This window comes from Bubalus bubalis, chromosome 11 (genome assembly GCF_019923935.1).
Source record: "Bubalus bubalis isolate 160015118507 breed Murrah chromosome 11, NDDB_SH_1, whole genome shotgun sequence".
NCBI lineage: Eukaryota > Metazoa > Chordata > Mammalia > Artiodactyla > Bovidae > Bubalus > Bubalus bubalis.
In genome coordinates this window covers 20,755,770-20,780,755 of record NC_059167.1, presented here as the reverse complement: position 1 = coordinate 20,780,755, position 24,986 = coordinate 20,755,770, and the positions used below count along the sequence as shown (strand labels likewise).

The following is a 24,986-nucleotide window of genomic DNA, read 5'->3' as shown; positions in this document are numbered from 1 at the left end:
CCGCCCCTCCCAACATACCCTTTGTGTCTCAGTCCATATCTGGGACTGTCTGGTCTAAGGGTAATTCCATTCCCATGGCAGTACTTGGTCCAGGAACCACGGCCAAAGTCAGTGTGTGGCATTGCCCTGAGAACAGGAATTGACTCAAGAATGCTAGAGGCTCCTGGAAAAGAAGTTTCCTTGCTCTTAGGTGAACTTCACCCAAGTTCATGACATTTCTATGTGAAACCAGTAACTGCTACAGCCATTTCACATCTGTGAAGGAAGTGGTCCAAGGTCAAAGCCAACACATACAGGAGGTCATCTCAGGGTACTGTAGGAAAACAGATCCCTAGAGACACTAATTAAACTGTCTCTGAAGCCTGTGCTACCCCCTGGAGTTGCAGTTGTCTGAAGCGACACTTTTCCTTATTGTTTACGTGAATGCGAGTTGAATTTTCTGTTATTCAGAGCCGTAGGCTAATACCCAGATTGCACAGAGGAATATGTTTCCAAGAATCGAAGTGAAACACATGGGTAAGTCAGAAAGAAAAAAAACGCCTTCTGAAGTTTCTCAGACTTAGCAAACTGCCAAGGCGCATGGCGTGTGTTGACATAAAAACTTTCCAAATCAGGCTCTGAACTCTAATTAGAATATGATGCAGAAATAATTGGGAGGCGGAGGTGAAGACACTGAGTAGGAACATAACCAAACTTTACAGTGGCTGTGACCCAGGAGGGGGTCACAAAGTTTCATCTCCTTTCTCCACATTGTCTCAGATTAAACAGGCGAGTATTACTTTCATGGTGAAAAATGACATACCAGCCCCAAAGGCCATGTGAAAGCAGAATGGTAGAGAGGCTGGGCCACGCAAACCCCCAGTAAGTCGATGGCAGGTTTTCAAAATACAAGCCTGAAGGCTAAAAAATAAATAACTGCTTATGAAACGCTCTTCATAAATTAGGAAGTTTAAGAATTTCTTGTAAACCTGAGGTTGTTAGGAGTGAGAGATTTAAAATAAAACGGAAAAAGGAAATTTAGATTACAGCTGTAATTTTGAAGCAGAGTTCATTTTTCTGTTCTTCAGACTGATTTTCACAAATACTTCTGAGATGTCATATTTCTGAACACCCCTCATAGGGAGTTTGTTTTCATTTTCTGGTAATCCCCACCAGCTGAGGGTCATTACAGGATTGAGACTGGGAGGCTTTAGAATCTTCTGGACCAAGAAGAATTCTGGAGGTAGATAATAAGATTTTTTTTTTTCTGTATTAAACCATTGGCCACCTTTGAAAAGAAGAAGGAAGATGAGATCTCCATAATGGACCCTTGAGTCTAGGGTAATCAGGAAAGTCAGAGAAAGCCAGGAAAAGACAGCAATGATCCAGAAGCAAAAGGATTTCCTAAGATAGGGACTGCAAGGTGCCTGTTGGAGCTGTAACTAGGAAATCACTGGCAATCTGGGCATGAGTAGTGATGAGAGTGAAGTTAAAGGAAGATGAGGAGTGTTCTTTCACCCTTAAGAGACTTGGCTGAGAAGGAGAGGGGAATGAGAGTAGAAGCTGGAGTAGACAGAAGGCTTAGGGGTGAGAGGGCCTGTTTATAGGCTCAAGGCAAGTGCCAGTAGAAAGAGAATGCTTGTGGTGCCTAAGGGACCAGGGTTGACAGTCTGAGTTAGAGACTGCAAATGATGGGGTCCAGAGCATGGGTGGAACCATTTCCTTATGCAGAACAGCACCTCATGCACTAAGAGAAGAAGAAGAAGAAAAAAAGATGCATGCATGTATAGATCAATTCAGAAGTAGAAGGGTAGGAAATGGAGAGTACAGTCCAATATCCTCTGTTTTCTTTGTGCTATGGGAGTAAGAATGGTATAGATGTCTTGAGAGCATTGGTAAGATATTTTACAGTCATTAAGAAGGATGCTGCTGCTGCTGCTGCTGCTAAGTCGCTTCAGTCGTGTCCGACTCTGTGCGACCCCATAGACGGCAGCTCATCAGGCTCCCCCGTCCCTGGGATTCTCCAGGCAAGAACACTGGAGTGGGTTGCTGTTTCCTTCTCCAATGCATGAAAGTGAAAAGTGAAAGTAAAGTCACTCAGTCGGATGCAACCGGCACTAAATAAGATACAAAGACCTACCAGAAAGAATCCAGGCAGAAGCTGAGATTAGGACTTGGAAAGTTAGCCTGTGTGCTGCAGGCAGCAAAGGCAGCTAGGTCCAGCATTAGGCTTGGTTTCATGACAATGGTGGGAGGTAACGAAGTGAGAAAGCACCGGTCATGGAATGATTGAACTGCAAAACCACGAGACTTACACTAGATAAGGAGGTGAAGGGAGGAGAAGGGGTTATGGGGGGGGGGGGGCGGGGGAGTCAGGAGAAAGAAAAGAAGGAGGGTGTTTTTTAAAAGAAAAAGTCAGAAACAGTAGTTCTCAATACCAGTTTGCAGAATAGGGAGCTTGTCCAAAAAGCAGTTCTCTGGGCCCCATGTCAGAGATTTCAATTTAGTAAGTCTCAAGTAGAGCCTAGTTCTTAACTGCTTTTTTCAAATGGGTAACATGTGTCATGTAACAACTGACTGGTTCAAAATTGGGAAAGGAGTATGTCAGCGCTGTATATTGTCACCCTATTTATTTAATGCTTATGCAGAGCACATCATTTGAAATGCCAGGCTGGATGAGTTACAGGCTGGAATCAAGATTGCTGGGAGAAATATCAACAACCTCAGATACGCAGATGATACCACTCATGGTAGAAAGGGAAGAGGAACTGAAGAGCCTCTTGATGAGGGTGAAAGAGGAGAGTGAAAAAGCTGGCTTGAAACTCAACATTCAAAAAACTAAGATCATGGCATCCGGTCCCATCACTTCATGGCAAACAGAAGGGGAAAAAGTGAAAGCAGTGACAGATTTTCTTTTCTTGGACTCCAAAATCACTGCAGATGGTGACCACAGCAAGAAATTAAAAGCTATGACAAACCTAGACAGCATATTAAAAGGCAGAGACATCACTCTGCCAACACAGGTCCATATAGTCAAAGCTATGGTTTTTCCAGTAATCATGTACAGATGTACTTCTATTGTCAATTTCTCAGATGTCTCATTAGGGACATGAAATATATAATCATATATTTCAATATATATGATCATACGATTATATATATATAATCATATATGATCTATATATATAATCTCTCTCTCGCTCTCTCTCTATATATATTACAAACATGTGTGTGTTCAGTCATTAAGTCATGTCCAACTCTTTGTGAGTCACATGAACTGTAGCCCTCCAGGCTCCTCTATCCATGGAATTCTCCAGTATACAAAACTAGAATGGGTTGCCTTTTCCTACTCCAGGGAATCTTCCCAACCCAGGAATCAAACCCTCATCTCCTGTGTCTCTGCACTGGCAGGTAGATTCTTTACCACTGTGCCTTCTGGGAAGCCCACTGTATTACAAACAACAGTATATTATACATGCTGTTCCACACTTTTTAACTGCACTTAACCATATATCATGGAGAAGGCGATGGCACCCCACTCCAGCACTCTTGCCTGGAAAATCCCATGGACGGAGGAGCCTGGTAGGCTGCAGTCCATGGGGTCGCTAAGAGTCGGGCACAACAGAGCGACTTCACTTTCACTTTTCACTTTCATGCATTGGAGAAAGAAATGGCAACCCACTCCAGTGTTCTTGCCTGGAGAATCCCAGGGACGGGGGAGCCTGATGGGCTGCCATCTAGGGGGTCGCACAGAGTCGGACATGACTGAAGCAACTTAGCAGCAGCAGCAGCAACCATATATCATAAAGATCAATCCATGTCAGTTCATTGAAGCTATTTCAATATTCTATTGGCTGCTAGACATTCTATTTTTTTTTAATATCAAAAGATGGAAAACAATGGGTGTTTATATTCATTCTCTAATTCAGGGATTCCCAACACTGAAGGAGTTTTTCAACACCCTATGTACTGATGTGCCATAACTAGGAAGTCCATGTTTTTAATAGAAGATTGTGATTTGGGTGGTTCATGCACTAACCATTGCAAAACACCTGTCATGGGACTTAAGAGCATATTGAGCTTAAAAGATGAAAATACTTAGAGAAAAAGAATGAGAAAACTAGAAAAACAGGGAAGTTTCACTTTGCATTGTGATCTCTACTGATTTTTTTGAGAGATTTTATCCTGACTATACCACTCCCTTGGAACATATACACAAAATATACTCTATTTGCATAATTAGAAAGTGGTTATGTAAATTAACAGTTGCTGAATCCCAGTGACAATAAGCAAAACAAAAGCAAAAATCAAAACCAAACAAAACCAAGTCAAACCAAACGAACAAACAAAACTCGTAAGAAATATATTCCCATGTGGTGTCAAGGTTTCCACAAAGTTGTATAAAATCTCCAAACAAAAAATCTTTTTAGTATTAGATTGTTGGGCTGCTCATTTTTGCCAGTAGAAAAAAAGCTGCAGTACTCAAACTAAATGCAGAGTCTACAACATTAAATTCCCCAGGATTCTTGAATTCTGCTTGAATTTTTTGACTTGCGGCTAGCACTAAATAGAAAGTAGCAGGCTTTGGATTGAAACACAGGTTTATCTGATTCCACACCCCACTGTCTTTCTATAACCAAATACTGCTTCCTGCCAAAGAATGTTCTTGGGTATTCCTTGCTAGGGGAGCCAGACATCCAGCTTCCAGAGGTGACACCTCTCTCATTTCTGCATAACTACAGGCAGATTCTCTAGATGACACTAGTAAATACTAATCAGGTGAGCTTTTCATGGAATCACCCAGTTTCATCAGTTGGCCCAATAGGTCCTGCTGGAATTGTGCTACCCTGGCTGAATCAGAATGGTAAACCAGCTCCTTAATATGGTGCGGCTAAACACATCAGACATCTGACATAAAAGAATGCTTTAATGGCAAAAGGTGGGAAATAATGCATTTGCATATGGTTTATAATTCAGGGATTTCTGGTATTTGGGGTTTTTTTCAGTATCCTATATATGTCCCCTTTATTTTCATTGCCCTATCCCAAAAGTGTTGTGTGTGAGTTGGGTTTTTAAATATACAACATTAGATAACCTTAGGATGACACAAAACTATAGTGAGAATTACTGAACTAGTGTCAATTAAAACAAGTTCTAAAGTACTCATCGTATGGAATTGACATTTTAAAAAAAAGCCAGAGTAGATTAAGATGAAATTTCCAAGAAGGATGAGTTACTCTTATTTTACTTACTTAGCTCCATATACAGATATTGGGATTTTATGATTCTATTTATGTAAGACTTGGAAAAGTCCGTACTCCCCCAACTCTTGCCTCAGCCACCCTTTGACTTTCATTTTCCTGATGTAATATAAAGTGGTATACAGCAAATGACTAAAAAGAGAGTTAGGGAAGAATTCTAGGGCATTTCCCTTCTCTTACAAATGATCTTGACCTTTATTCCATATTTCCATTTATTATAATTTATTCCATATTTATTCTAAACTGGTGAAATGCTTTTGATTGTTGAAGAGTTACCAACTGAAAGCTAAAACAGACTAAAATCTTTAATTGAAAAGTCATTGCTTTCTGTGTTTATTTATTCATGTTACACTGACCAAGTGTCAATTGATCTTAACAGCTTACTACTAGGCATGGTGTGATGAGCTAAGAAGTGCCTTGCCCTCAAGGAATGTACAGTTTAGGTGGAGGAATATAAAGAAGCATACATTTAGGTGCTAAATGAATGGAACATATGAGTACTCTAGGCTATTCAAAAAATAATGTGTGGGTTTGAAATAGTCATAGTGAATCTTAGTAGGCAGATGGAAGAGGAATGTTTTCTAGATAAGGCAAGTAGCATCAGCAACAGCATAGAGGTAGACACTGATAAATCAGTGGTTTGATAAATAAAAATAAATGCATATGCTGATATTGATGTTAAAAATGTTTTATGTTGGGGAAATAACAAGAGCTAAGTTAGAGAAAACAGTGATTCAGGTTGTGGGGGACCTTGCCTGCCTGGCTAAGGAGTGTGGATTTAGTACCATAGACACCAGAAGGGAATGCAAAGCTTCTGAGAAAAGGAGAGGCATGGGCAAAGTGAATCAGGGAGATGACTTAGTTGGTGGAATGCAGAATGGTTTTGAAGAGAGATTGGAGGCAGCAAGAGGCTATTTGGTCTGAGTTTATGACAGTACTCACCAGATTGATGGATTTGGCAATGTCATGAAAGGATCGAGCAAGAGTAAGACTAGGAAACTAGATATGGCAAGGGGTCTAGGAGGTTCTAAGCCTGAGTGAGTGGGGAAATATTGGTTTCACCAAGAGAAATAAATGAGAGGAGCTGGTCCAGGGTGTGTGTGGAAGAAGACATGGATACCTGCTGCATTTAGGTTGCTGGCAGGACAGGTGGCTAAGCAGATCATTGCTACTGCATAAACTGACCAGAGCTGCAGTCTGTATGCCTCCGCTCCAAGGTGGGCTTGCGGGGTGGGGGGTTGTTAGAAAATTTTGTACACTCAGCTTTGGCCCTTTCAGGCAGAAGAGAGCATCTGCAGTCAGAGCCTTTCCAGTTCTCAAGGGGCCTATGAACTGATTAGGAAGTACAATTTTAATAGAATTAGCTGAAAGATGAGCAAATGTCAGGTGGTGGTATGGTAGTAAGTCATTGTTGCTAACTTTGACATGTTAAGTGTCAATTTATTAATGGCTTTTATGCATGCATGGCTAAGAGTGTTCAGTTCAGTTCAGTCGCTCAGTCGTGTCCGACTCTTTGCGACCCAATGAATTGCAGCACGCCAGGCCTCCCTGTCCATCACCAACTCCCGGAATTCACTCAGACTCACGTCCATGGAGTCAGTGATGCCATCCAGCCATCTCATCCTCTGTCGTCCCCTTCTCCTCTTGCCCCCAATCCCTCCCAGCATCAGTCTTTTCCAATGAGTCAACTCTTCACATGAGGTGGCCAAAGTACTGGAGTTTCAGCTTTAGCATCATTTCTTCCAAAGAAATCCCAGGGCTGATCTCCTTCAGAATGGACTGGTTGGATCTCCTTGCAGTCCAAGGGACTCTCAAGAGTCTTCTCCAACACACAGTTCAAAAGCATCAATTCTTTGGCGCTCAGCCTTCTTCACAGTCCAACTCTCACATCCATACATGACCACAGGAAAAACCATAGCCTTGACTAGACGAACCTTTGTTGGCAAAGTAATGTCTCTGCTTTTGAATATGCTATCTAGGTTGGTCCTAACTTTCCTTCCAAGGAGTAAGAGTCTTTTAATTTCATGGCTAAGAGTGTTAACACTTAGTAAATTAGATTCCTCAGTTTTTGTCTTGCTTTGATAGTTTATGGGTATGACAGGGTTACCTTTCTGTGTCTCAGCTTCCTGTTTATAAAACTGGAAGCTTGTTGTGGCAACATTCATAAACACTTTGAAAGTTACAGGTAAAAAGCACTGTAGGATTCTCTCCCCTCCCACCTCCACCCCAAAGACTGAGTCAGTCTCTGGGAAAGGTCATCCATTTCACTGAATTCTTTCAATGGCTAACTCCCTAAGTCAGTTAATTAGCATTTTTCTAAAATGCTTTTACCAGTTCAGAGATGAAAGATATAGTTTATAACTGTCTTTTCTATCTTCTAGGCCTGCTCATCCTGCTGACCCCTTTTAACTGAGTGACTAGTGCCATGTACCTCCCAATTCTAGGTGCTTGGATCAATCCTAGCCATACTGGAGGGAACCTGCCTCCTGAGAAATCTGTATGCAGGTCAAGGAACAACAGTTAGAACCGGACATGAAACAACAGACTGGTTTCAAATTGGGAAAGGAGCACGTCAAGGCTGAAAATTGTCACCCTGCTTATTTAACTTATATGCAGAGTACATTATGCGAAATGCCGGGCTGGATGAAGCACAAGCTGGAATCAACATTGCAAGGAGAAATATCAATAACCTCAGATATGCAGATGACACCACCCTTATGGCTCAAAGTGAAGAGGAACTGAAAAGCCTCTTGATGAAAGTGAAAGAGGAGAGTGAAAAAGCTGGCTTAAAACTCAACATTCAAAAAACGAAGATCAAGGCATCTGGTCTCATCACTTCATGGCAAATAGATGGGGAAACAATGGAATTGTTTGGGTTTCCAAGCCCAGTTGGATTTTTGGGCTCCAAAATCAATGCAGATGGTGACTGCAGCCATGAAATTAAAGATGCTTGATCCTTGGAACAAAAGCTATGACCAACCTAGATGGCATATTAAAAGCAGAGACACTAATTTGCCAACAAAGGTCTGTCTAGTCAAAGCTATGGTTTTTTCAGTAGTCATGTATGGATGTGAGAGTTGGACCATAAAGAAAGCTGAGCACTGAAGAATTGATGCTTTTGAACTGTGGTGTTGGAGAAGACTCTTGAGAGCCCCTTGGACTGCAAGGAGATCAAACTAGTCAATCCTAAAGGAAATCAGTCCTGATATTCACTGGAAAGACTGATGCTGAAGCTCCAATATTTTGGCCAACTAATGCGAAGAACTGACTCACTGGAAAAGACCCTGACGCTGGGAAAGATTGAAGGCAGGAGGAGAAGGTGATGACAGTGGATGAGATGGTTGGATGGCATCACTGACTCGATGGACATGAGTTTGAGCAAGTTCTGGATTTAGTGATGGACAGGGAGGCCTGGTGTGCTGCAGTCCATAGGGTTGCAAAGAGTTGGACACGACTGAGTGACTGAACTGAACTGATTAACACTCTAGAGCCTCAGCATAATACAACCAGGATCAACATGAAATGCAATCCTCAGTTCTAGGTGTTAAGTTCTTCCTTCATTTCTAAGTCTTCCTCTGCCTGTCAGATCTTGCCTTTGGATACCTGTCTTGTTGCCCCAAGTCCTTGTCTTCTAAACTTGCCCCGTACCTCCTCTCAAGAATCTCAATTCTGTTTCATCAGTTCCCCAAAGGCAGAGGAATCCAGACCTGGGAGACAGCACTGAGCTTGAGGTCTTACTATAAGCAATACATTTTCTTTTAAAAATTTATTTATTTATGGCTGTGCTGGGTCTTCATTGCTGTGCAGGCTTTTCTCTAGTTTCAGGGAGAGGAGCAACTCTCTAGTTGCGGTGTCCAGGCTTCTCATTGCAGGGGCTTCTCTTGTTGAGGAACACGGGCTTTAGGGCGAGTGGGCTTCAGTAGTTGTGGCTTCTGGGCTCTAGAGCACAGGCTCATTAATTGTGGCATGATGAGCTTAGTTGCTCCGCACTCACGTGGGATCTTCCCGGATCAGGGATCAAATCCATGTGTCCTGCATCGGCAGGAGGATATTTTTTTACCACTGAACCATCAGGGAAGCCCAGCACATTTTCTTGATGCTTGCTAATTTCCCAATTTTTGTCTGTTCCTGGGTTTCCCAAGGCTGCACAGCAGCTGCCCATTGGCTTACATTTTCTGTGTTGAACCATCCTGATCCTGGCTGCCTTCCTGGCTGCTGCTGGTTATGTAGCCTCCAAATATTGTCTTCTGGCTGCACATTCATCACAACAGCTGAGTCTTCCTTCAGTTCCATGGTTGTATCTCGTTCTGGTCTCCATTCTTCCAGTCCACCTCACCCCATTACAGCTAATTCTTATACATTAAACTACAGCAGATACTTGTTGATGTGGAAACTGATTTGTTATTGGAATTTTATCCTTGTTTACATCTTTCTTTGTGTTGGAAAAGCTTGGGATCACTTCCAAAACCTGCTCAGAGAGCTTTCCTCTTTTAGGAGAAACAAATGAACACTTGACAAAGCCGTGTGTCTGTGACAAAAACTCTAGGCCACTCTTTTAATTGTAAGATTGCATATTTTACCTTAATTTTGTTTTATTATATTAATATATTTTAATTAAAAATTTAAAAAAATTTGGGCCACACCACACAGCATGTGGGATCTTAGTTCCCTGAACAGGGATTGAACTCATGCCCCCTGCATTGGAAGCAAAGAGTCCTAACCACTGGACCACCAGGGAAGTCCCATTAATACATTTTAAAGTATATTTTGGCTGGTGTTCATTCAGGTCTCTCAATTTCAAGATATGTTATTGGACTTTCAAGCCTTTTTGCTTATTAAGGAAACGAAATCAAGGCTGGGGATGGTGTTCTACGATATAGTCTCAACTTTTAAGTTATGTTAGAATCTTCTGGGAAACTGTTAGTTGCTCAGTTGTCTTCGACTCTTTGCAACCCCATCGACTATAGCCCACCAGGCTTCTCTGTCCAAGGGATTTTTCAGGCAAGAATACTGGAGTGGGTTGCCATTTCCTTCTCCAGGGGATCTTCCCAACCAAGGGATCCCTACCTAGGTCTCCTGAATTGCAGGCAGATTCTTTCCCATCTGAGCCACCAGGGAAGCATTTTCTGGAGGGTTTGTTAGAACAGAAAGCTAGGTCTCACACCCAGACTTTCTCTGGAGTGATGCCTGAGAATCTGCATTTCCAACACGTTCTCAGGCAATGTTGACACACCTGGTCCTGGGATGACACTTTGAAAACAATAGGTTATATGTGTAAATGGGCCCCAGGTGACCTGAAGCGGAGCAGTTATTGATCAGTTCAAACTCTTATCTGAATGTGTAAGGTGGAGAGTACTGAAAAATAAACTTCCAAAGTTCAGTCCATGCAGTTAGGATGACTGCTGGTGCCAGAGGTCTTTTCAACCCCATCTAGAACTCGGACAATCACTTAGTTTCTTTGAGCTTGTGTTTCCTAACCCATAAAATAAGAGTAGCCTGGAGAAGGCCATGGCACCCCACTCCAGTACTCTTGCCTGGAAAATCCCATGGACGGAGGAGCCTGGTGGGCTGCAGTCCATGGGGTCGCACAGAGTCGGACACGACTGAAGCGACTTAGCAGCAGCAGCAGCTATGCTCCCCTTACAGGAGTATTGTGAAGGTCAAATGAAATGGGTGTGGAAATGTGTTCACGGGAAAGTGGTATGACTCTGGAGACATTGCAATGGCTTTTCAATCTTCTTAAAACGTCAGCCCCGGTTTCTTTGGGCTGTCTTGCTTTTCTCATTAATTACAGTAACTTTAATCCAGGAGTAGAGAGTACTTTTATTGCTATCATAAACTCAAACTTTTTTTGAAAATCTCGTTCAATGAGATCAGACACGCCTTACAAATGTTACTCAGAGCCAAGAATGATTCCCATTCTTTACAGTTATAAAAAGAAAAGTACAAGACCCTATTGTGACTTGGGGTGGAGTCACAGTTAATCTTTCAATCCTGTTTAAACTGGCCCATTAAACACACACACACACACACACACACACACACACACACACAAAACTGCTACAAGTCACAGCACGTTATAAAAATAAAATCACCGTATACAACGCTCAACTTCTCCACCCTATGCTTTCACATCTCTTGCAGCTTCTATTAATTCATCTGTCGTGGGAAGTAGTAAATCTGTTCAGTCCTGGCCGTGGCTATTTTTCTTAGTCAAGGGCCTCTAGCTCGCTTTATGGGCCAACATAGTTCTTGCTCAAAATGGGCGGTTTGTCGTTTTCAACCGTTATCAGCTGTACCTAATTCTTTCGGGCCTTCAATGAGTAGCTCAGATATGAGCCTCTTGTTCCTTAGGTCTTTTCTAAATATCATGAGACGTCAGCTAGGATGCTAACTAGGTTCTAAGGACAAGCTTTCAGAGGGTAAAAGACCCGCTTTCTAGAGTGTGAGGAACGTGCCAGGTTCGGGTACCGGGAGCGCACTGGGGTCTGCCGCAGCAGGGACTCGCGTTCCCCGGAGCCTCGGCAGCCCCCGCCCCCGGCCCGAGCCCGCGACTTCGCGCGCTTCCCCTGGGCACCGGCAGGAGGCGCACCCGCGGGGACCAGCCCAAGGGGCGGAGGGAGAGGAGAGGAGGAGCTGGAAGGGGGCGCGGCTTGCTCCCGGTCCCTCCCGGGCGCCGGGCCTCCTTCTCCGCCGGGCCTAGGGCTGGCTGCCGGCGGGGGTCGCGGCGGCGGCAGCGGCGGCGGCGGCGGCGCTGGTAGGCCGCCGTCGGCGGGGGCCTGGCTCCGGCTCCGGGTGTGTGGAGACAAGATGGCGGCGGCGCTGTGGAGCCCGGTCTCCTCCTCTTCTCCGCTCTCCTCCGCCCCGCCGCTCGCCGCCTCCTCCTCGGTCTCCTCCTCCTCGTTCGCTGCCTCCTCCTCCTCCTGCTGCTGCAGCAGCCCTAGCGACCGCCGAAGCGCCGGCCGGCTCTCCCGGAGCTCCGGAGGGGGATAGACGGGGCAGCTGCGGGTTCCGGCGACCCGGAGGCAGAGCTGGGGCCGGGGCGGGGACGGCGGCGGGGACGGCGGCGGCGGCGGCGGCGCCGGGTGGGGATGGGGTCGCAGACGCTGCAGATCCTCCGGCAGGGGGTGTGGGCCGCGCTCAGCGGGGGCTGGTACTACGACCCGCACCAGGCCACCTTCGTGAACGCGCTGCACCTCTACCTGTGGCTCTTTCTTCTCGGCCTGCCCTTCACCCTCTACATGGTGAGTGTGTGGGGGCGGGGAGGAGGGTGGCTCCTTCCCCTTCTGGCGGGCCGGGTTTCCCGAGTCCGGCGGGCGGTCGCGCCTCCCTGGCTCCGGGCCGGGAGGGGGGGGTGTGTGTGTGTGTGTGTGGTGTGTGTGTGTGGTGGTGGTGGTGGTGGTGGGGTGTGTGTGTGTACCCTCTTCCCCTCTCCGGCACGCGCACCCCCACCATCCCGCGCCCCTAAGGGCCAGCCGCCTTGCTCTCGCTCCAGCGCGCCCCCTCCCCCGCTCCCCACGCTCCCGTCCCTGGAGGGCTTCCCCCTATTCCAGCGAGCACAGGAAAAGCGGATCGGCAGCGGCCCCCACCTCCCGCCCCCGGGCGCCCAGCCCGTTTACTGGGAAATAGCTTCCTAGGCCCCCTTCTTCGGGGTTCGGGTGGGTGGGAGGGGGTCCTGATCCTGCCTTCTCCAGCCTTTCCACCCCGCGGGTGAAGCCCGGAGGTGGGGCTCGCGCCTCCGCGTACGGTGGTGGGCGCCCAGCCTTCTGCCCCGGAGGGCCGCTGTGTCCATCCCTGGGCGCGCGCGTACTTATTTGCGCTCCGCGCCTCGGGCGCCGGACAACACTCCCCCACCACGGGCACTCCCTTCCCCTCGAGGCGTTCTCGCCTCTCCTCCCGGTGGAGGACCCTCGCTCCAGCTTGTCCGCGTGCGGAGCCCTCGGAGCCGGGCGAGGGGGGAGAATGTGTGCCACTCCGTGTGGAATGCATCAGTGGGGCGCCCGGGCTCCTCTCAACTCGCTTCGACGCGGTGGTTGAAAATCTGGCTCTCACCCTTCCTGCCTCGCAGAATCCCGTTTTTGCTTACCATTGGCTCTTTTCTGTTCAGCTCCGTGGTCAGTGGTGGTTATTTCCAGGCCAGCGTTCGGGGGAGGGAGCGGGGGAGATACGGGGATTCTGGCTGGCATTTCAGCAGATTTGTTTGGGTTGGTTCAAGGCCTTGTACTGATAGGAAAAGGAAAGCGCTGCCTGTTGCTGAATTCAGGACGATCAGTCTCTCCTAACGATCTACGTTTTTTAAGCTATATTTTGGCCGAAAGTTTTCTTAAAGAAAAAAACAAAAAACAGTAGGTTAGGGTGGGGCATTAGGGAGACTAAAGGGGAAGAGAGGTGATACTTGAGCTTCAGTTAAAATCTTAAAGTAACCAGAAGGGAGGAAAGACTGGTAACTTTTTATTTTAGGAGAATGTCTTTGAAAATATTTCTGCCAAGTTTGTGGTTCTTCATGAAGCTGTAGTAAGGGCGCTGGATTAGAAAATCTGGGAGTATGACTACACCAAGTGTTAAAGGTGAGGATACCCAGTTCTTTCCTAAGTGAAGCTCGTTTACCGTAGTTGGCAGAAAAAGTGGAGGAAGATGAGCTAGATTATTCACATTCTCAAGCGATTTTTAATTGAATTGGAAGGGAGGGGAAAGCCGTTTTAAGAAAAAATGCTGAGTTACTGATGGCTTATTTTTTGAAGGGACTGTTCAGTCTTGTCGCTTTCAGAAAATTTATCACAAAGTGTTTTAATTTTCAATTAATTCTGGCCCGGAGTGTTAGTTCTATTTGCACTTCTCTATCTTCCAGGAATATGACATCATTAATGAACAGGTTAATTACTTTGGGTGTAAGAATCCTCAGGGTGTCACAGAGCTTTTCATGCAGCTTTCTTTTATGTCCAGGAGAATTGTTCTCCAGATACAAGGATTAGTTGCTGTGTTTCCATGTTAGCATGGGACCTGTGTTAGTGCCTAAGACTGTTTAATTAACAAGCATTACTAAAGGAAATTTAGAACAAATGTAAAGCGATGCATTGAGTTTACTGTTTCCTTTTGGGAGTTTATTCAGTTAAATTTAATTCACAAATAAATACCTGAACGTCTGATGTGTGCTAGGCAATTTGCTGGGTTCTGGGAAAGTAAAATTGCTTTTCTGACTTTGTTGTTTAAGTTAATGGCAACTCTACTCTTCCTCAACTTTTAAGAAACTTTCCTTGATTCTTCTCTTCATTTCACATCCAGTTTATCAACCAATCTTGTGAGTTCTGTCTTTAAAACCTAACTAGAATCCAGCTAATCTTTGTCACCACCCCCTAATGAGAGTCACTGCTTCCATTCTTTATTCTCTGTTCTTCATAGAGATGTCTGAATGATCCCTTAAAACATAGGTCAGTTCATGGCATTCTGCTCTCAAAGCCACCCCTTCCATGTGTTTCCCCTGCCCCCACTTAATTTGCCTTCTCACAGTTTTCTTTGCACAATAACTGTGTCCCTGCCTCAGGGCCTTGTTACTTGCTGTTCTCCTGTCTGGATGACTCCTCTCCTCCAGATATCTGTGTGACTTATGTGCTGCCTTAATTTCAGGTTTTAGGTATATGTGAGTATTTCCTTGATAACCTATGTAAATAGGAACTTTCCAGCTCCTGCAATACTTTCTAGCTCTCCTACCCTCCTTTATTTAAGAGCACTTATTACAAATTGGTTATGTGTTTATTAATTACCCTTTAGAATGTAAGCTCTAAGAGGTAAGAGACTTTTGTTTATTGCTGTATTGTCAAGACCTAGATCAGTGCCAAGCACATAATAGGTACTCAGATATTAGTGAATGATTACAAGTTAACAAAACACAGCTTTTGCCTTTGAGGAACTTCAAGTCTAGCTTGGGGATAATGAACAACTACAGGCATTAGAACTGTTGTGAAAAGGTCAGTGCAGATGGCCCTGAGCTTTTTGATTGATCATGATCTAGGGGCAGTTGGCAAAGAATATTGGTAAACTTTTTAGGAAGCGTTCTAGTACTATAGTATTGAGGTAGATAGATTGACGTATACATTGGAACCAAAATCCAGCATTCCATGTTAAAATCTCAGGCAGTTATAGATTATTTGTATGCTCTTCCGATAATAATTATAAGTGATAATGACTAGTAAGTATGTGTATACGTTCTTTATCCCAAACCCCGTTTTACTGATGAGGACACCACTTAGTGACAGGTTCCAGCGGACTTTTGAAGCCATTTTGCAGGCAGCTGTCCCCTACTCCCCTTTTGTTTTTAAAGATCTCTTTGAAGAAGTTTATATTGAGTTAGGAAGAGTCTTAATGGCTTTTTGTATAGGAGTCACTTTTTTTTGTTTTTAATGAGTAGTGTTTGTGGATACTTTGAAAGGTGGATTTTGTAGTTTCTGCAATTATAAAATTTTTAAGTAGTGAAAATCAAGAAGTAACATTTCCTTATTTTCATTGTCATTCGGTTTGCCTTAAGGCACTCACCCATTTTATCTTGTTATAAGTATGTGTGTACATGGTATGTCACAGATGGTGAGCTTTGTGGGTGTGAGCTTTGTGGCATTTTCATGTGATGGAAAGCAGACTGGAGTTGGTGTTATCTTGATTTTTGAGTCTTGGCTCTGTTATTGATTAGGTGCCCTTTAAACCAGACTCTCCACCTTTTTGAACTCTGATTTACTCACTTGTGAGATATTTCATGGGTATTTTGTAAGACAATATTTACGAAAAAGAGGAAATTATTCACCTTCAGAGCGAATGTCAGTCATTTGAAAGAGCTGATTAGAAAGAATCATTCAAAAAAGTAATTAGAAGAGTATTTCCTCTATAATGTATGACTAGAGGAGATTAGACAGTAAGTCAAACCATTATCTTCACATGTTGTTGCTCAATGTAATGTTTTCTTTTATAAAGAGTTATATCCTTAGGTAACAAACCATAACAATAGAATCTCTTTACATAAGTGGTTCTCAGACTCTACTTGACATCAGAATCACTTTATTCAGTTTTTCAACTGTGTCCAACTCTGCGACCCCATGGACTGTAGCACGCCAGGATTCCCTGTCTTTCACAATGTCCCGGAGTTTACTCAAACTCATGTCCACTGAGTTAGTGTCCTCTGGTGCCATCCAACCATCTCGTCCTGTGTCGCCTTCTTCTCCTGACCTCAATCTTTCCCAGCATCAGGGTCTTCCAGTGAGTTTGCTCTTCACATTAGGTGGCCACAGGATTGGAGCTTCAGCATCAGTCAGTCCCTCCAGTGAATCTTCAGGGTGGATTTCCTTCAGGATTGACTGGTTTGATCTCCTTGCTGACCACGGGATTCTCAAGAATGGAAACAGTGACAGATTTTACTTTCTTGGGTTCCAAAATCATTTTGGATGGTGATTGCAGCATCACTTGGACAAGTTAAAAATGTGCACCTTCTGATGTGGGTGATCTGGAGTGTGACCTATTAATTGTATTTTGTAAACACTCTGGGTCAGTATAGAGAACTTGATCAGTATGACTCTGATTCCCAGCCCCTGACTTATATCTAGCTGCTTATCCAACATAATTTGGCCATGGCACAGGGATGTCTAAAACCTTTCTAGATTCCCTATTAACCGCCCCCCCCCCCCCGCCCCCCGCCATCAAAAAATGTTTTCTTTTTGTGCTCTTAGTGACACCATCTTGTCTCTAGTAGCTCATACCATCCCCCTGTTTCTTGCCTTATGAGCAAATCTTAACCAATTCTAGTCACAGAGCGTCTCAGAGCTCCTTTCCACTTCCTAGTTCATACTGTTTTTTGTCTGCACTACTACCTTGGCTTCTTTACAACTCTTTTTCCACAGAGTGAGAGGCGACAATCAGTTTGTGTCATTCCCCTTTTATATAATATCCTTCAATTTTTTTTTTTTTTTGCACTTAAAGTCCATCATCTTTACCGAGGCCTCACCAAAGCCAGTTCCATCTTTGTCTAGAGTTTGTATAGTTTTTCACTGTGCCGTGGTCACACTGGCCACCTTTCTGTTACTTCAGCCTCCTGAGCCTGCTCCTCCGGTGGGGCGTTTGCACATGCTGTGTATTCTGAAGGGATACATTTCCCTCCAGCTCTCTGCAAGGCTGCTTGCTGCTGGGGCTTTACGGCTGGTCTTAAAAGTCACCTCAGAGGCCTAGTCTGGTACGCAGAAACAGCTTCTCTTTTCCATGATTCGTTCCCATAACTTTCTTCTGCAGTGCTTTTCAGAAACACGTTTTATGTCTTTGCTTGCTTGTTTGCTGTCTCTAACTTTCTCTCCTACCCACTGCCTTGAAAGTCACTTGAGGACAGAGGTTGTGTCTGACTTATTTGGCAGTGTATCTCCAGTGCCTTCTCTTGTGTTTGGCTTATATTAGGTTCTAAATAAATATTATATTATTATATGTGGGAACCTTCTTTAGACTTAACACCTTCACTGACTGAATAGCTGGATGTGGAGTGTACTGTGGTAGACTGTGTGATATGGTAGAGTTACATCTTACTGGGGGTTAGGTTCAATATCAGTATTCATAATGAAAATAAAATAGAGAATTATTCAAAAAATCAAATACAGAATGACTTGAAAAACTGTTAAGTCACTAAAAATGCAGCATATATTTTTTTAATGTATAAACTTTGTGCCATTATACATATATATACAAATATACACACTGTATACACAGTAATATATACTGTATTAAACTTATGGAGAGATTATATTCAGAAACTAACCCCTTCATATAAAATACATGAAGGCTTCAACTTTTTCCTCCTGGTTATCTTATTGTTATTTTCTCTCTGTAGCTGATCTTTATCATGTACTAAATAATAAATTCCTTATTAGTGAGTAATTCTCTGAGGCTGTCAAGTCATTCTTTCCTAAAGATTTAAAAATATTTTAAAGATCAATGTAAACGAGATTTAGTTACGATGACTAAAACTGACGTTTTTATATTTTATAATTTATATTTCTTAACATGTTTTCCTTCAATTAGGAAGGTTATCATATATTAGCAATTAAACATGATTATTAGTATTAGAGTATTATTAGATTATTAGTATCTGTATCCTTTCAGTTCAGTTCAGTTGCTCAGCTGTGTCTGACTCTTTGCGACCCCATGGACTGCAGCACACCAGGCCTCCCTGTGCATCATCACCAACTCCCGGAGTTTACCTAAACTCTTTAGGATAAGTTTAATGGCTAGTGGATGATCTGTTTTGACCTATATTATCTCTGTTATGTACCCTAAATAAATTAAGGGGTACATTGTCCAAAGATGGTTTACAAATGGAAGTTTAAAGAAAGGATTCATTTTATCAGCTTGTAAAAAAAAACTTGTGAATTTATCAAAGCAGTTGATCCCTGGAATGTTTTAGTGTCTTTTGTTAATGTCTTTTTGCTATTTGAGAAGTTATTCCAAGTTGTAAAATGATTTGGCAATTAGAAAACTAGGAAAGTTTCCATTTTTTTTTTCAAGCCTTTGAATACACAGATTTAATAAGCACGTAGCTTGCTTTCTGTAGCTGACTTTACTTTCAGTAAGTTTTTCCAACATTTTTTTTTAAGGATTTTGAGATATACAGAAAAGTCAAAAGAATTGTATCCACCACCTGGATTCTGCTATTTTTAAAAATTCCATTTCTGCCTCTGAATTCCTCTACCTGTCAAGACCCCCCCCCCCCCCACTTTTTAAGGGGGCGCATGTGAAGTAAGTTACAGACATTAATACAGATCCCCCCCCCCCCGCCCCCAAACACTTCAGCACTCATACCATTAAATAGAGTTCTAAAAGTGAGCCATTGGATGAGTTTTGGTAAATGACTTTGCACCTGTGTAGTGCAAGCCCATCACGTTGAAGAACATTAGCATCACCCCAGAAGGTTCCCGCTTGCCCTTTCCAGTCAGTTCTGTCACCCCCGTTCTGATGGTTTTTCTTTCATAAGTGAGTTTGGAACTTGGTATAAATGGAGTCGTGTAGCATGTACTTGTGTAAGTCTTTTCACTCAGCAGAGTGTTGAAGAGAGTCATCCAAGTTGTGTGTATTGGTAGCTTGTTCCTTTACTGCTGAGCAGTATTCCTTTGTGTGAATACGCTCTAGTCTGTTCATCTTTATCTGCTTTCCTGGATATGAGGAGGGCCTCTTTCCAGTTTTTGGCTATTTTATAAAGGGTGGCACTCCAGCATGAGAGTTAGTTTTATTAGAACTGAAAGAAGTTGGAAAACTTTATTGACTATCAAGAATGCTTTCTCTTCCCAAGTAAGACCCAAGTTTTAATTTAAAATAGCGTAGTGATAATTGCATATTTCAGCCTTCATTTCACTTTTGTTGTTTAGTTCCTAAGTCATGTCCTACTCTCTGAGACCCCATGGACTGCAGCATGCCAGGCTTCCCTGTCCTTCACTATCTCCTGGAGTTTGCTCAAACTCACATCCATTGAGTCTGGGATGCCATCCAACCATTTCACTTTTAGTAGTCTTTAATGCTGTACTTTTATTTGCTCAGTATTTAGATTTTTGTTTTGTCAGTGCAATAGAACCTTTTTGTTCACATGTAAATACATATGTATGACAATCAGAAATTAAAAGTAAAAAGAAAATAAAAACCATCTGTAATCCCTTTCAGATAGGCTGTTATAGTAACCAAAATGTATTTGGAATATATAAATACGTATTACACTTCCTCCTTACAAAAACGGGCTCATAAAATTTGTAGTTTTGAAGCCTCCTATTTTCACTTGACTATAAATTGTGAATGTTTTCCTGTGGGGGGAAAAAGCAGTTTTAATCACTTTGTAGTAAACTATAGCGTGGATGTGTTAACAGTGTATTTGACAATTTTCCCATTGCTATAGTTCTTAGCTATTTAGAAAACACTAGGGTAAATATTCTTAGAGGTAAATCTTTAAACTAGTCTTTTGTATAAATCCTTAGAAGTGGCTTATTAAAGTATATGCATATTTTTCTTTGATAAATAATTCACTTTTATTGAATGACTATAATGAAAAAAAAAGATGAGAGAGTGAAATAACAGCGTAAGATCACTGAGAAGGCAAAATCGATTTGTGGTCCAGAGAGCACAGGTAGTAAGCGATCATCCTCAGGAGGAGGAAAGGACGAATGCTGACCGCAAAAGGGATCAGCAGTTGGTGGTAATTAGTTGAGGTAGATCTTCTATGGTTTATGTAACCTCTTAAAGTACAGAGTGTTTTATGTTGAGAGTGAACAGAAGGTGAGGAGCATATTCGAGGTTTGAGGAGGATCTCCAAAAGATGAAATGCTATCCTTATTTTCATGGAGGGAAAAATGTGTAGCAGAGATGGTAGAATTACTGGTCAGTTTCGAGGGTTCCTTTGAGGTTGGAGAACATGAGTTCAGAGTTGTTTGAAGAGGAATGCTCAAGAAAGAAATTGCAAGTAATCTTTACTTGAAGCTATCAGTGATAGAGGACAATCCAAGCCACAGAGTAGAAGATCTGGGGGGAAAATACAGTTCATCAAGAGAAAGGGGCTTGGTTAGAACGCCAGAGCCCAAGAGCAGTTAAAAATCAGCAAAGGAAGCAAGAAGGCAGAAGGAAAATGAAGAGAGGAACCTATAGCAGAAGCCAAGAAAAAAATTTTTGAAAAGAAGAAAATGGTCAAAAATGCCAATGGTCAAAAATTGGTCTCCTGACAGGTAGTATTAATTTAATTTTCTTCAGCAGTATTGAGAGTACTTGTCTTCCCACCTCTATTCAACATTTTGCAAATAAAGTGTTATTGTCATAAATTTCTTTGTCAGTGGAATGTTGAATAAACCATTTACGTAATTTTCTGTTTGGGGTAATAGAATTTCTCATAAAGTACTTTTTAATACAATTTTTTTTTTTTAGTCCAAACTAAAGATGTTTACTGCACTAATGTATGTCACAAAACGATTTTTATTGGATTTTTCCTATTCTCTGTACTCAGATAATTTCCACAGTAGGTAATTGTTAAACAAGCAGAAATGTTTTGAGAGGAAATTGCTTCTTTCTGTTATTTTATCCGAGTTAAATCAAATGGTTTTCCTGTATCTCTGTGCATACCTGGGGAGGCAGAGAATTATTTTGTAGGTGAGCTAGGACTCCTGGGTTAACAGGGTAGTCACACTAGGATGGCTAGAGTGGTGGTATGGAAAAGGGCAGATTACAGCAAATATTCTGTAGATTTTACTATACTGTTAACTTCTTTAGCAGATGAATTGCTGATGAATTTTACCAAACCGCATTGGAATAGTTACTGCTTCTGATTTCTCTGCTTGTCACCCTAAAAGTTGATTAAATGCTTTCTTTGCTAGAATGATAAAACAGTTCATTCTTTCTTTCCTTCCTTTATCTTCAGAACCTTAGGAGTTGCATGTTTTATAACTTGTACCATGGGTACTAGTCTGTGTTGCCTAATGTTATGGTAAGAAAGAAAAGAAAACTTAGCGGAAAGCAAGCCATTTCCTTTTGAGGTTTTAAGGGGAAAAGAAGTCCTATTTGTAGAGCTTAGTACAAACCAAATAGAGCCCTGAGTGCCAGCTGCCCTGAGAATAGGCAGGAATATTAGTCACAAATTGGAGAAGTTTGAATTGTGTATCTGGCTGTTTTCCTAATCCTCCTCACTCTTTGAATATTGTCTAGACATAAACTGAACAGATTCAAGCACTGTAGTTATCATCTTGAAACCTTTGTATTTTGAAATAGTTTTAGGTTTACAGAAAAGTTGGCAAAAACAGTACAGAGAGTTGTTACATACCCTTTGTCCAGCTTCCTCTAATATTAAAATTGTACATAGCCATGGTGCATTTGTCAAAATGGAGAAATTATCATTGGTACATGTAGTACTATTAATGAATCATGGACATTATTTGGATTTCACCAGTTTTTCCAGTAACGTCCCTTTTCTGTTTCAGGATCCAGCCTAGGATTCTATATTGCATTTAGTATCATCATCTTTAATATGGCTTTCTTTCTGTTTTCTCTCGCCATTCCTCTATTCTTTGAGGAATTTTACAGTTTATAACAATCAAATTGTCTTAAAAGAAAAATTAGTAAAAGTTTTTATGTCTGTGCTAGGTACAAGAGTATTTTGAATGATTTTTAAATCATGCATTGACCATTGACCTCTGTGAGGCTATTTTTAATTGAAATATTTTATATATGGTATGAAATAATTCTAAAGATGAAAAAGATTTGAGACCCCATTCACACAAAATGGACACTGGTGTCCATTTAATGCTGTTTCCCTAATTTATAAATTAGAAGCAGTGGGACAAATGCACAGCCATGTTACACAGTAGATTGTGAGTAATCTCCTATGTGTCATAAAGTGTTCAGGAATTGGAAGGAGGATGCATCATTTCCTAGAAGGCTTTATGCAGAGGATTTATACATTCACAGCCTCAACTATATGCTGGGCCCTGTGTTAGGCCTCATGGTGGGGGACCTTTATGAAGTTTATTTCTGCTGAAACATCATTGCCCATAGTCTTGCCACCAGGCAAATGAATCTTCGTTCTGTGGAAAAGACTTTTTAGTGAAAGAATACCTGTTCTTGGGTGTAATGGTTTGCTCTGCTGTCAAGTATTTTATTGTAATATATCCAGCCTATTAAGGCTTTCTTAAGCTTTGTTTAATCATTCAAAGTTACAGTTCCTAGAATTTATAAAACTTAACATGATATCTAATATGGGTAGTGTTTTGTTGCTTTGCCTTTGATTTGGTAATCTTACACAACTACCGACAAATGTCCATAGCATCGTTTTTGTTCACATCATAACGCAGTGTCAGTGTTGCTCAGACTTTCATTGTGGATCTATCTTGGCTTTCTTTCTTGTTAAAGAATATCTGTAGGTAAACTACTGAAAGTCAAAGTAACTAAAATCACAGAAATGCACCACATAGCTCTTCACACTGTTGTAGGCATTGGCAGGTGGCTTTTAGTTAATCATAACTTTATATATTTTTGCTGACTAGTCGGGTGAGAATTAGAATTCTCCATGGGATGATTTTAAGCTACCTGCCCTCCACTCCCCTGCTTATTCTGAGTACCTGCTCATCTCTTTTCCTTCTCTAACAAAATGCATATCATAACACAGGAGTGGGGCTGATGTTGAGCTACTCCTGAGTCAGCCTTCTTTGTTTTGTTTTTAAAGGAAGTTACTCAGCAGCTTTAGAAGATTATTAGGAATTCTTTTTATTTTTGTGACTAATGTTTGTCATGACACCCCACTTGAGAATTGCTGGCCTGCCCTATGACTCAGGCTTCTACACAAGGGATAACACAGAGCTGCCTTTACTTTTCTTCTTTAAAAAAAAAAGCTCCCCATGTGATAACTGGGGATTAATTTACCTGCATTCTTATTTTGCTTTACTCCCAATAAATCACTGTCTAGGGGAATTTCCAGATGTGTGTATTTTGGAAAGCCACTTTGCCTAGATGCACCAACAGAAAAAGCCTGTAGATGACTGCTAGTGAGCACCTCATGCTAACAGTCTCTACCTGGGAGGTGTTCGTCTGTTATTCGTGACTGTCTGAAAATACCTTATTGATTCCTGCTTAGGTTGCTGCTTTAAGTCATCGCCTTTTTTCCAGCAGTGAATAAATTACTGAATAATTTTGATTCTGGCTGAAATAGAGGCTTTTATGGTACTGATAATAGTAACATTTATATGGTGCTTTTTACCCATTATAATCCTTGAGCGCATTTCACCCTCTAGTTAAAAAACCGTTAGGTTTTTATCATGAAAATAATATTAGTTATAGAAATTGTTCCAGGTAGTACTCAAGTATATAGAGTCCAAAATAAAAGTACATATAGTCCAAAGTAAGGGTTCAAAGTAAAAGCAAACGATGCTGTGGCAATACTGTGGTACACATTTGTATATTTAAGGTTTTAGTTGTGGAAATTTTACAGCATAAGTTTCTAGAAAAATTGCTGGGTCAAAGTATGTACATTTAAAATTAAACTAGATGTCCGATTATACCTCAGAAAATGTTACACCAGTTTATATTCTCAATAGTGTATGTGAAAGGACTTACTGCTCTTTGTTTTCACCAACATTATTAGTCTTTTTTGATGTTTTGATTTTGTAAAATGGCATCATGTTTTAATTTGCATTTCCCTATTAATAGGTTCTTTGAATATCTTTTTATGGGTTTAGTAGACATTTATATCTCTTTTCTTTCAGCTATCTGTTGTGTCCTTTATCCTTTTTTGTAAGTCATGTTCTTTTTTTTGTCAAATAATCCTTTATTATTTTAGTCACGTTCTTTCTAAGTGGTTTTGAGAGCCCTTTGTATATATAGAAATTAGCTTTTTATTATGTATTAAAAATTTCCCCTAATACGTCTTTTATCTGTATGATTGAGTTTTTTGAGCATATAAATTTAACATTTGTAGTAGTCACATTTGCAACTTTTCTTCATGTGATAAAGACCTTCCCTGTTAACAATTTGTTAAAAAAAATTCATGTTTTTGTCTAATAATTTTTAAATTTAAAAATAAATTTGCCTGATTAAAAAAGAAACTCTAAGTCACCCTTTTGTATCTGCCACCATCTTCCCAGTTTTCACCTGCACTGCCTCCCATAAGAAACCACTGTGAGTAGTTTCTTATGAATCCCATTAACAGCATATGGATTTGAATTCAAACGTCTGTCTCCCTCTCCTATCACTCCACTCTATATATTGCCTCCC

At 41.8% G+C, this 24,986-nt stretch overlaps 1 protein-coding gene across 5 annotated transcripts in view; it reads left to right on the top strand.

The window, feature by feature from the left end:
- The first annotated feature begins 11,909 nt into the window (after positions 1-11,909).
- The window catches only part of PCNX1 (pecanex 1), a 186,047-nt gene continuing 172,970 nt past the window's right edge, over positions 11,910-24,986 (top strand). For 3 of the 5 annotated variants that reach the window (XM_025295267.3, XM_025295268.3, XM_025295266.3), the window contains exon 1: positions 11,910-12,484. In XM_025295267.3, the coding sequence (XP_025151052.3) occupies positions 12,332-12,484 (153 nt within the window). In that variant the 5' untranslated portion in view covers positions 11,910-12,331. The remainder of the gene's footprint in view (positions 12,485-24,986) is intronic. The other 2 variants (XM_025295270.3, XM_025295269.3) reach the window with 1 other exon arrangement.